The 13,085-nt window shown below is 41.1% G+C and overlaps 1 protein-coding gene across 2 annotated transcripts in view; it reads right to left on the bottom strand.

The window, feature by feature from the left end:
* Positions 1-8,573: 8,573 nt before the first annotated feature.
* Positions 8,574-13,085, bottom strand: part of KIT (KIT proto-oncogene, receptor tyrosine kinase) — an 80,546-nt gene continuing 76,034 nt past the window's right edge. For both annotated transcript variants that reach the window (XM_037897767.2, XM_037897768.2), the window contains 2 exons: positions 12,696-12,801; positions 8,574-11,352 (listed from right to left, as the gene is read on the bottom strand). In XM_037897767.2, the coding sequence (XP_037753695.1) occupies positions 11,236-11,352; positions 12,696-12,801 (223 nt within the window). In that variant the 3' untranslated portion in view covers positions 8,574-11,235. The remainder of the gene's footprint in view (positions 11,353-12,695; positions 12,802-13,085) is intronic.

The following is a 13,085-nucleotide window of genomic DNA, read 5'->3' on the forward strand; positions in this document are numbered from 1 at the left end:
CAGGGGGTTGGACTAGATGACCTCCTGAGGTCCCTTCCAACCCTGATATTCTATGATTCTAAGGAGTTACAAACCGCAATGGTCAATGAGACAAACACCAGTCCATAATCTAGTCCCTCTCCTCAATGACTGACGTGGCAGAGGAACAGTTCAACACCCGCAGCCCCATGACACAACTCCTAGTCGAAGCATAAGTTGTGTTCAAAGCCTTTTGCAGGTCTTCCACACTGGGGTGAATTTCCCCTGAAACCCACAAGAAGACAGTCAGACATGCAGTGTATCGTACCGTAGTCCAAAGTCCCAAGCACTATCATAAACACAGCAACAGTTTATCCTCTGTGACACACCAGTCAAGTACACCAATCACATACACTGTCCTGTATTTATGGGTACACTCATCCAATCATAGAACACCGTATGGCAACATGTGATAGAACTCAGATGCCAATCTACAGTTAGATTGGCAATGTGCGGGGTTGGGGTGTTTTTTTGCAATATTTAAAAAAAAATCAAAATAAAAACATGAAAAATTATACTGAAATTTTAATTTAATTTAATTTAATTTTTGATGAAAAATGGGAAATTTGGAAATCTAAATAGTTACATGAAGCATTTCACTTTCTTCACATTTTTTACATTTGTCATTCAAAACATTTTGACTAACTGTAATGTATGTTATTATAATACATTAATTAGACAATTGGTGAATAACATGCAGCACCATAAATCAGGGTGTTGAAGGAGAAGGGAACAGATAATTTCCATGTAGCACCTTATACATCCTGATTTGCTGGGCCACTTATTTACCATAATTACTTCTAAGGTGCTGTTCGAATGTTTTTAATGCATAAACATACATAAGTTTCTAATTGCATAGTCACTAGAGTTGCCTGGAGGATGACAATTCTGTTTTGCAGCAACTTTCAGGGTTTCAAAATTTGTTTTAATTTCACATTGGAACAAAGACAAACCCTTTTGCATGTTTTCATGAAAATGGAATTGTGCTGAAATGTCTATTTTTGTGTCCAAAGGTGCATTGATGGGGTTATTCCATAGCCTGGTGGTTGGGGCTCTACCCTAGAACTTGGACAATCCCAGTTCAAGTCTCCCTAAGTTTTTCATCTGGGATCATTCTGAATCAGGCAGAGTAAAGATTTGAACACAATACTTCCACCTTCTAGGCCAGTACCTAAACTGTCAGGCTATAGAGTCTGAGCTCCTCTTGTAATCATTTCCCTCTCCCCCCAAAATGAAAACTTAGTTGAAACTGATCTGTCACCACAAAATATGTTGGTTTTGATAGTCCCACAATAAAACACATTTATCTGAGCTGAGAGAATAATTCACAGTGAATAATTTATTTGAGTAAATTACAGTATACTCCCATTTATCGGAAACCCTATTTTGTGAACCTCCGCATTATCCAAACTCCCGATTATCCAGATAAAATCTGTACCCTTGGGAGTATACTGTAGTCTCTTCTTTCTGCTTTTGGATTCTCTGCAACTAGATCATGTATCTCCACAGATGTATTTGTTGTTCATATTTATTCCGTGAGCATCTTTGCAAGGGTATGTCTACAATGCAAAAATATCCTGTGGCAGCTAGTCTCAGAGCCTGGGTCAACTGATTCAGGCTCGTGGGGCTCATGAGATGGGGCTAAAAATAGCTCACACTGAGGGGATAGGTTTTAAAGTCTGGGGTCTACCCTGAGCCCAAATGTCTACACTGCTATTTGCAGCTCCATAGTATGAGTCCTGCAAACCCGGGTCAGTTGACCTGGACTCTGAGACTCACTGCTAGGGTTTTGGGTTTTTTTTCCATATAGAAGTACTCTAACTGTTTTACTGTATGGCTTGATTGTGAATATTCAAAACATGAGCTGTGTTAGATCGCATGATGTTTCTGTTCCATAACTGGCAGAGCCTGCAAGCATCTCCAGCATGAAAATCTACAAGTGCAAACTTAAAATGTGATTTCTGCCAACACTCACGCATAGAAGTCTGAAATTTGCTTTCCATAAACACCATTCCAATAGAATTTGTTCATATGCACGTCGGCTAAGAGAACACAAAAGGGCCACGAGCAAAGGAAAAGCACATTTATTTAAAAATATGACTGAATATTCAAAGAAATTGTTTGCTCAGCTCTATTATTTATGAATGGCTTCTCAGGTAGTTAATGCAGTTTAATTGTCGTCTAAACTTTTATGTACTTGAACAACAAAAGGAACTAAACTGAAGCAGCAGCTATTAATTTCATGCTAGTTGGCAAGTCCCAGGATTCTTCTAGTTACTATGAATAGTGCCATCTGGGGAATTTCCGCTCCCCCGGCTCTGCAGAGGCAGCAGTGACAAGAACCGGAGCCTCCCCGATGTGTCACTGTGGGCAGCCCACTGCTCTCAAATCTTTCTTATGGACTGGAGACACAGTAAGCCTGGATACCATCGCCAGAACTGGAGGTGGGAGAAGTTGGTTGGCTCCACAAGAGGTCAGCAGAATGGGTGTACAAGAACATGAGGCCCTAGTCCCTCCTGCTGTTTTTTGGAAGGGGGCGGGGGAAGAGTTCAGGTGTGCCGGGCTGACAGTAGGATTGAATGATAGTTTCATTCACAGTAAGAGCTGAGTAGCTGGAGTCCAGCTATCATCTGAATATTAGCACCTCTGAATATGAATAGTACTTAAACCTGGCTATCTGCTCAGAAGCCACCTAGGTCTCTACGTAGATTCTGTTGCTGATATGGGCCCTTCAGCAGTTCTTCTTAGTGTATGAGTGTATGCCCTCCATGCCTCAGGTGCCACATGGCCAGGATTCATCACCAAATTTGAGCCACTCATTGGATCATTTGCTTCCCTGGGTGGGGCTGGGTACTGAGGGGGAGTGTGATGTGAATGCTGATCAGTGCCCCCCCCCTTCAGCAGTTATTTTGTGTGCAATTTATTTTATGTTAGAAAAAGCTTTATAGTTCACACTCAAAAAAACTATTGTGCCTTGCTTTATTCAAGCCAGGAAATGGAGCACTCTGGCTAAGGCCTTGCCCGCACTCCCCCCATGGCAAAATGGGTGGGCTGCCATCCCACTGAAGTAATCACATGCCCAAAGAATTATATTGTCAAAAAAAGGGTGTATCTATAGAACATTTACAGTGGAGAGCAGCTGGGCCCTGATCCTCAAAAGATGCCACATGGGTGGACCCCTGCATTCATGTGGCACCCCAGCAATTTCACTGAGGGTGTGTACAGGAGCCTGGGAAGGCTCTGAGTCTCCATTGTTACACGTGCTGTGTGGTATTGTTCCCCTTCCATGACTGTTGCTTTAACAACATCGTGAATTTCAATGAGCACATAGTTCCCACTGTAAAATGGAAACTTCACAGAGTGGTTTCATAGTTAGACAACTCAGAATCCACTGGTTGGTGACTGTTTCAGCATTCCTGAGCACTTTCATGAGCAAAGCTGAATGAAAGTCCCCAGAATATTTGCAGGAAGTGAACACAACAGGGATACAAGCACACAAAGTAGAGTTGTTTAAAAAAACCTAAAATTGAGGACAAATTTTAGCTCTGCTCTGAATTTGATTTATTAATAGTATTTTTATGGGAAGAAAACCAACCAAACCCCAAAGCAGTTCTACTTAGATCTGGTAATTGATGTTTTCGGTAGGTCTAACTTTACCTTTAGACCTCCCAAGGGGCTGCCCACCAGCTGGGAATGGACAGAGCTCAACACAGTTTGGTCACCCCTTCCACAACAACCCTTCTTGCCCCAACAAACTTCTGTGTCAGGTGCAGGATGTAATATAGGAGGTGCCTATGCAGGTCCCCGAAGCCAGAGGAATCCCCCGCTGGGGAGATGCATCTGGCTTCCAGTCCCTGTGTACACTTGGGCAGCACAAAAGGAATGAACAAGCTAGAGAGAGAGTTAGTCTCCTACCATTAATTTAATGTGAAACTCTTTTTGAACACAATAGGAGAGCCCTGCTGCAGAATGAGGGTATATAGCTCTTAAATCTTTTTGAGTTGTGTATTATTACAGGGGTCTACTCGTCAGATAAGTTCGACATGCTTTCAAGATGGTCTAACAGACACCTAACAAGTGAAAGTATCTGGCCTTAGCTAGTGTCACTGCCATGCAGTTCCTAAATAACCAATTCAAGTAAGTGAAGGCTGATAATCTGTTTGTCCGTGGTATCCCAGTGGATAAAGATAGGTATTTTAATACAGTTAAACCTGAACAAAAGAACAAACTTATTAGGCAGCTTCCCTCCTTAGGAGGCTATCCCAAAATATCACCATACACACCAATTACAATGCTTCTTCTTCAGTAGGTGGCCACCTCTGATAAACAACCCTAGACAGGTCATCTGAGACAGCTTGTTGTATCACAAGATCCATACATGTGCAGCCATTCCTTGCTGCTGCCAAGTCGCAAATAGATACATCACTAGGAACATTTGAGTTTTTGTCTGTTTCCTTTCTGCATCTGGGTTAAATGTTGTTGTAGTCTACATGCTACGAAGACTTTTACTACAATAAATTATATATATATAAGGGGTGACCAATAAATATACACACAGAGAGAGGAAATTACACGTTTCTGCATCTGCATCTTAGCAATGTGAGAGTACGGTGAATTTAACCAATTAGCAGAGCCCCGTACACTATTGCAGCTATTGTTAATATTCAAATAATTGCACTTTCAAGCAACCAGAAGGTCTGTTTGGCTCATCCGGCTGTCTCTACAGACCGTGAGAGCCCTCGATCAAGATCAGGACAGAGACAGAAAATCCAGTCTGGATGATAGTCTCTGCTAATTGATTAAATCAGCTCTAACGTTTGGCTGGCAGGTAATAGTTACCATTAAAATAGTGCTCTATTGATGAAGAAATTTAAGAAATTCAGAAGATATCTACACTAAGTATTTGTGACAACTTCGCTTTTGGTTACAAGCTTTATACAATTGTGGACTTATCTCTAAAGAACCATAGGAAACTGAGGGCCAACTGCAACCATTGATATACTGAAAGATTTTCTCAAAACCACAGTAGAGCTGCAGAGTAGGTTTTCATAGCAGTGCTACTATTTCCAGATTTTAAAGTTAGGTGATTTGAAATCTATTTAATTTCTTAACTACTTTCTTGAGACAACTGTGGATGCTTTTGCACATTTAATAACTATATCATTGTCCAAGGAGGGGGAAATTTGCTAGTCTTAATGGAAGATGAGCAAAATTTTGCTCTAACCTAGTTTCGTCATATCAAATAGCAAAACTAGAATGTCAGGGGGGAAAAACCTGCTCCATATAACTTCACTATTACCATTTGTTTGATCTTGTGGCAAGGTTATATTCTGTAGAGCGATTAAGAACATTTCATTCCTGATTAGTACTGTATGACCTGGTGTCTTGGTCAGGAGCATTCCATGACCATTAGCTGCAAAGATGTAAATTTACTAAGGGCCCATATTTTATAGTGGGGAGAAAAATGAGACCATAACCAGAAAATTTGAGAGAATGTAGGAATCATCAATGCTGAGATAGTTTTTCCCCTCCCTTAGCCTGCCCTTAGCTACTAGTCCTAGGCTTTCATGCCTTCCGTCTCCATTACAGGCCCTAGTTGCCCTTCACAAGTATCTTTTTAAGGCCAGCATAATTTATTGATTTCTTTTCTTGCCCTAAAATCTACACTTGGCTGATAGATCTTGCAAGCAGATTGGTCTTGTTTTGTCTGATTAATATAAAATTGTACTGTTAATGATGCTCGTTGGTTGCATCAGTGGTTTCTTAGGGATATTAGTGCTGGCTGAGTTTTAGCATTCAGGATACACGGACTAGCTGAACTGCTTTTTATCCCTGAATTTTGAATATTTCCCCTCCTACCAAATGCTCCCTATAAAACTCAGAGGTCGTTTCCAGCTACGCTTGGTCATCAGTACTCGTTCTTCATCAGTTCCCACCCTTCCATTGGAGAGTGCTCAGGGCCTTTACTATCACCCTGGTCAGTACTAAATTGTCTCTCCCTTCTGTGATTAGGTTGGAGATCACCTGGCTAGTGTTATGGATGCACATGCAGAATATTGCTCAGTGCCTCCACACACACTGCAACACTTTCAAGGTCTTTCATTCTTGTTACCTTCCATGCAAGCTATAGTCATTTTGTTCTCTCTTTAATTAGTAGGGGAGAAGGCTGAAGGATCAGTCCTAGTGTTCAATAGCAGACTGGTATTTTCCATGCTTCCAGCCAAATGAATGCATCCGATGAAGTGAACTGTAGCTCACGAAAACTTATGCTCAGATAAATTGGTTAGTCTCTAAGGTGCCACAAGTCCTCCTTTTCTTTTTGCTAATACAGACTAACATGGCTGCTATTCTGAAACCAGCCAAATGAATGTTACAAGTGAGATTCCTAAAGTTTGGTCACATGGTGGTGACTCTTGCTCATTTCCAGTTGCATTAAATGATAGATAAAAACTACATTAAACACTTTCCTAATATCACTTTCCACGTAAGCAATTGCTATAGCTGACACAGGAAAGTTATTCAATCACCAGTGGGAAGAGAACTCGTTCATGTGATCGTTGATAGTAGGGGAGGTGGTAAATGCTGCAGTCTCCAGAATAGGAACATAGTCTGGATGATTTTCTACATATGACAAAAAGCCTTGACACAATAGTCTAGGCTCTTTTTCAAAAATGCAAATTAATGATACAGTAAGCCCAGAAATACGTGAATTACCTCTGCAACGTAATTAGAGCTGTGTTGTAATAATTTATAAATATTGTACATTGATCTGGTTATTGGGATGTTTACTGCATAAATTGGTTGGTTTACTTTAGTAGTAGGGTTGGTAGGAAAAACAACCAAGAAGGGAAGCAATGGCTCAGGATCAGACACCCTTTGGTAACCACTTCAGTGTTAAGAGGCAATGCCCGAACTATTAGCTTTACAGATTCTACATCTTGAATCCAGCCACATTCTATCCCCTGGGAGGATTCAAGATCACTCCCAGAGATGTAAAGGTATGAGGCCTGGCACCTCTGGGGATGCACTCAGAGACCCAATGGGTCATAGAGTTGCAGCTAGTTCTATAACCATGACTAAGGTTAAGAATTCGTCGTGGGTATTTTTAGTAAAAGTCAGAGACAGGTCATGGGCAATAAACAAAATTTCACAGAAGCCCATGACTTGTCCCTAACTTTTACTACAAATACCCTGGTGGTTGGTGGGGGTGGGGGGTGGGTGACGACGGGGGGACGGGGGACTAACAGTCCGAACCCTGCTGCCAAGGGCTGATGGCTGGCAGCTGCTCCAGTCCCAGCTGCTTCGACTTCGAGGACTGACTCACCCCCAGCCACTGCTCCAGCTGTGGGGGCTGCTCCAGCTCCGACCACTGCTCCAGTTGACAAGGTTCTGCTCTAGTCCTGGCTGCTGACGCAGCCCTGGTGGCTGACCCAGCCCCAACTACTGCTCTGCCTGCTGCTCTGGCCATTGGGAACTGACCCAGTCCTGGGGACTGACCCAGCTCCGGCCACTGCTCCAGCCACCGGGGCTGCTCCAGGTCCAACCGCTGCTCTTCACCAGGGATGCTCTGGCTCCAGACGCTGCTCCAACCGTTGGAGCTTGACCAAGCCCTGGGGACTGACCAAGCTCTGGCTGCTGCTTCAGCCACTGGGGCTGCTACAGTTCCAGGGACTGACCCACCCCCCAGGATTGACCCAGCCCAGCTGTTGGGGTCTGACCCAACTCTGGGGACTGACCCAGCCCCAGCCCTAGCCACTGTTCCAGCCCAGGGCTGAAGCCGAAGCAGTCACGGAGATCCGTTAAAGTCACGGAATCTGTGATTTCAGTCACAAAATTGTATTCTTAACCATGACAGCCTGCACTAACCCATGGTGAACCTGCATCACAGTTACAAGTTGCAACTTGTTTTTCATCCCAGACCCCACAAAACATATTTCTTCCACTTCCTGGCTCATTATAACAGACAGCGCACTATGCATAATTTTGTTACTTCACTGATCAGTGGTATTATTAATGTAACAAAATGATGAACCCTAATAATTTCACTGAACTAGGAAATGGAAGTAAATTAAAACTTATTTCTATACCAAATGTCCCCCAACACCTGGTTGAAGGGATGATTCAGCTCATAAATAACTTGCTGAACTGGGGCCTAAGCACGTGCTTAATGGTACTGCTCACAGCAGTATACTTCTAAACTTCTTGCAACATTTTATCTCAACTTTAAATTACTCAGGCCAATAAAATATGTATTGTGGACCAATTCTCTAGCATCAAAATACTTTCACTCTTGGATACCAAAACAACCCTGCGTGCACAGATTCTTAAAAGTTTTTCACATGCTGATCTAATCTATTTATATGTAAAGAGGTCTCCAGAGAAGCATCAATAGATTGTTAGTGTCATAGCACACATTTTCAAAAATATTTCAGAATTCCAAACTTCGCCTCTATGGATCCAGATACTGTGGTTTTGCATCCACCCAAGAGTTTATTAAGATTTATAACTAAAGGAAATATTACATTTTAAGATATTACACATCAGTAGCATAGGAATATGTATTTACATTTTTATTTGAACTCTTTAGAACTGCAATTCTACAACTGGACACCATATCCAAAAGTGTTTCATAAACTTTCGAACACTTACATTATTTATACATATGGTTTTTGCATATCTATATATACATATAAAAATATTTTTGTGACTCAAGGACTGAGACTAGTCAAAATGACATTATTGCTACATTTCCATATTTACAAAAAACAATGCGTAAAACCATTTAAAACATCAAGCCACTGCAAAATAAGTTTCAAAAAAACCCAAATTATAAAAATATAAATTTAAAGAATATTTGAGACCAAAAATTCTTTCAGCTAAGTGCCCGCAAAGTACCAAGACATCTACAATTATACCAGCTAGACTGTCTACAATAGCTCTGAAAGCTAGCACACTACAAAAGAATTTTCGTAGCATTGAAACAAGAATGCTCAACAACAAGTATGATATGCATAAGTGTGCCCCCAAACAACTGGTTAACTTTAGAAAGGTGCAACAGCATAGATAGGTCCAGTGCAAATGGCTATTTTAAGATTGGTTGACAAATTTCTAGAACTATATACGAAATACATGGTTGTATAAAATAAAGTATGAAAACATGAGGTACTAAAATTATAATACCAGTGTGTGCATTTACAGCTATCTTGTTTTAGGCAGTTAGTTACACATAAAAAGTAAATGTAAACTCAGAACAATGAGACTGACTAGTATGTTGAGTATAAATAACAGAGTGCTTAAGTGCAGGCACATTGTAAATAAATAGGTACTTAAGTAGTACTGTCTCCTACATGCTTCTTTCAATGTTTTTGCTGATTTATACTTGACAGGAATATAGGAAGAGAAGAACTAGCAGTATTTGTGCTGGAAAAAATGGTTGTTTCGGACACTTAACCAGAGTCTTGGACTCAGGGCTAGTATTTTTAAAAAACATATTCTCACCCCAAATCTACATACCTGTAAAATAAGGCTGAAGCTCTATTTTGTGTTCTGCTACATTAAGATCCAATGTTTCCCAATTAATAATCTCTCCCTCTTATTAATTTTACCATCACACAATATTCATCTGGAAAGACGAAGGGACTGAGAACAAAGCCCTTCCCAGGTTACGGGTATGTGGGCCCATCTGTGGGAAATTTACACTTGTATGAACACAAGAGGCCTCTGGAAAGAAGAATTCTTTGACGAAGAATTTGAAGAAGAATTATTTGTTTAAAATAAGGTGAAAAATTAACTGCCTGTCCTTAAGGTATGTGGATCCTACTATAAACGTCTCCTCTGTACCCAGATCAAACTACTACAACTATGGAAAGAGATTTTTCACTTTCACATTTTTTGTCAATTTTTAAGATACAAATATTAGCCAAGCATGTACTACTCCCTTTCCACCCTGCAACACCACACTCTTTGCTTGGACTGAAAACTATGTGAAATATGGGCTGGGACATGAGTAAGGCTAAGATTATGTCACAGCGGTCACAGAAGTTATGGATTCTGTGTCTTCCAGCGACCTCTGTGACATCTCCCTTCAGCCCTGGGGTGAGCGGGGCTGGAGCTGTCAGCCAGCTGGGACCCTGGAACTCCAAACCACAGCTCTCAGTTGCCATGTGTGGGGAGGGTGCCCCTGCAACTCTCAGCAGCTGCTGGTGTCAGGAGTACCCAGAGCTCCAAGCCGCTGGTCCTGGAGCTCCGAGCCACTGTGAGAGGCAGAGGGACCCTGGAGCTCCGAGCCACTGTGGGCGCCAGGGGGCCCCAGAGCTGTCAGCCGAAGCAGTGGGTGCTGGACCCCCCTTTCCAATCCTGCAGCAGGGCTTGGGCTCTCATCCCCCACATCAGCCCCATTTTGTCAGTTATTTTGAGTATTTTGAGGGACAGGTCATGGGCTTCTGTGAATTTTTGTTTATTGCACATGACCTGTTCCTGACTTTTACCAAAAATACCCGTGACAAAATCTTAACCTAGACATGAGGGAAGGGGAGAGAAGCTCCACAATGCTCTCCTTCCCCAGATGTCTGGAAAGCCTTCCCTAATTGCAGAGTCCCTTCAATGGTCTAGTGGCTGCACAGGCTGAGGTGCTGGGGAGGGAAGGGGGGAGGTGTTATTTTATTCACTCCCACCCCTCTCCATGTCCACGTTACCCTCTTCTCGTGGCATCCAATTCAGAACACCTGCTTGTGACATTTGTAGCGTTTTAGACTTGCCACTTGCAAGCAGCTATTTGTATGTGTGTATGTATGTATGTATTTATTTCAGAAATGTAGCAAAAAATCCCCAACAACCAAGCAATCAGAAAATGACTATTAGCTTTCCAGGCACAGATCTAGAGATGGACTGTTTAATAGTTGGTTTGGTTTGTATTCAACTAGCTCCAGACCCAGGTTTAAGATTTAGATTTTTGTTTATATGACTCCCTACTGCAAAAACATACAATATAGCAAAGTATATACAGCTTCAGTCAAAACTGCAACAATGGATGTGGTGGATGGACTAAGTTTACGTGTAACGGTGCGTGGTAAAGGACAGTATTATAGCAACGTTCAGATTACCCTGGTAGTGAGTAAAGTAAGACAAATCATTAATGTCTACCCTCTCTTGTCCCCTACAGAATAAGAGTGCCTAATCCATCTGGGTTGCCTATTTTCCAGATGTCCCTCTCCTCTTTCAAGCATCTTCGCGTACCAGAAGGGGCTGAGTAGATGAAGCGCTGCTGCCCACAGAATTAATCCTCACTGAGTGATCTGCAGCATTTCCTTGATGGGGTGAAAAGTTTGAGTAAGCCTGGAGAAGACAGACACTATTGTCAATATTTCACTGAATGCCTCCTTCATATAAGCAGAATTCACCGTTGCTATTAGTTGCCCTGTTTTACAATGTGCCCTGGTAACATCTATCCAGGTAATTTGTTTCCTTGGGAAATTAAAGTACATCCTGAAATAGAATTTAAGAGTGCCTGGATTTAATTGTTCTCTAAAATGGTTCAGAACCTCAAACTCAGTTATTAAAAAAAGACAGGAGATTTTGTAAGATAATTTTAAACAGAAATCTTTGAAATCTTTCATCTGAATCTTTGAAAATCCCTCCAATAATTTCATACTTTTCCTCACATTTTTGCTTTTGTTTCAGTAACCCTTGTAGTTTGCCAAAAATATGTTAAAGGAAGCAATTGAACCCCAGCAGTTTTTGGTTTCCTCATTTCTCAACGTTTTGGGGAGCCACTCGTGTTTGTGTCAAAGCCAGGCACCTAGAATTTCCAAGGAACCATTATTTTTAACCTAGAAGCAAGTTCGAACCCCATATATGGCCACATGATCCTTAGGTGCAGATCTGTAAATCATTCCCCACAGGGCAGGATCTGTGTCTTTGAAATGGCATAATTCCTTCTTTAAGACCTGTTGTCCACTTATCCATCCACAAAGTTCTTAGTAAGAGAACTGAGTACAGCAAGATGCTAGCTTGTCAACACTTACATTACATGACAGGCACCAGGGCCCAGATTTTTAAAGGTCTGTAGGTGTTGCTTCATTCATATGCAACACCAAACTGATTTAGGAGCCTAAATCTCATTTTCAAAAGTGATGTAGGCAATTAGGAGCCTGCGTCTCACTGATAAAATAACAGAGCAGACAGATCAAAAAGTAAAGAAAGGCCATATCCAAAAAGTGTATTACTTAGCTGTTCAAACAAAAGAAAAGGTACATTCCTGACTGATACATCCACAATTATGAGATTCCATATATATAGATTAGTCTGTGTTTTAAGATATGAAGAAATCAAAAGCTATGACCATATTTTATGATAACATCTACAGTGCCACAGCACGTACATTTTCAAAAACATGCAAAACATCAAAAACATACTCTAATTTGTGTTTATTTCATTTTATGCAGATACACAGTTTTCAAAAGTTAGTATGAGCATACCATTTGTGAAGGAATGGCGCAGCGAAGAGCTAGGGGTAAGTCTGAAAATTATCCTAACAGGAAAAATTTACAGTGCAAAAGTACACAAATAACAAGGCCACTAAATTTTTTGCTCTCTTTTTAGAGTCTGATTTAAATCACACAGGTTTTTGAGAAATGTAATATTAAAGATTGAAGATCCATTTGGAAGCTCATACTTACATGGTTTGCATTATCTGAAAGCTGCTGCTCAATTAGCTGTACAATTTGCTTAAATGTTGGTCTCTGTACAGGATCAGCATCCCAGCAACTCTTCATTATCTCATACCTGCAAAGATGTTAAATTAAATATTATTGACTGGAAATTTCAGCAAGAAATAATTTCTGTATTAAAACTCTGTTATTATCTGTATGGGCTAAAACAGATTGAAGTTATCCAGTGTAACAATAGCAACTTATTCCAAAATTTCAAAACACAGCTAAGTAAAACTGTTTAAACAAATTTTATAAGAGTAGAAATAGTAGCACTGGCCCAATTGGCTATGGATACTAAGGACCCAATGCTGCTGAGATTCTGTGGGGAGAACTCCATTTGACAGTAATGGAAGTTCT

This window comes from Chelonia mydas, chromosome 4 (assembly GCF_015237465.2).
Source record: "Chelonia mydas isolate rCheMyd1 chromosome 4, rCheMyd1.pri.v2, whole genome shotgun sequence".
NCBI lineage: Eukaryota > Metazoa > Chordata > Testudines > Cheloniidae > Chelonia > Chelonia mydas.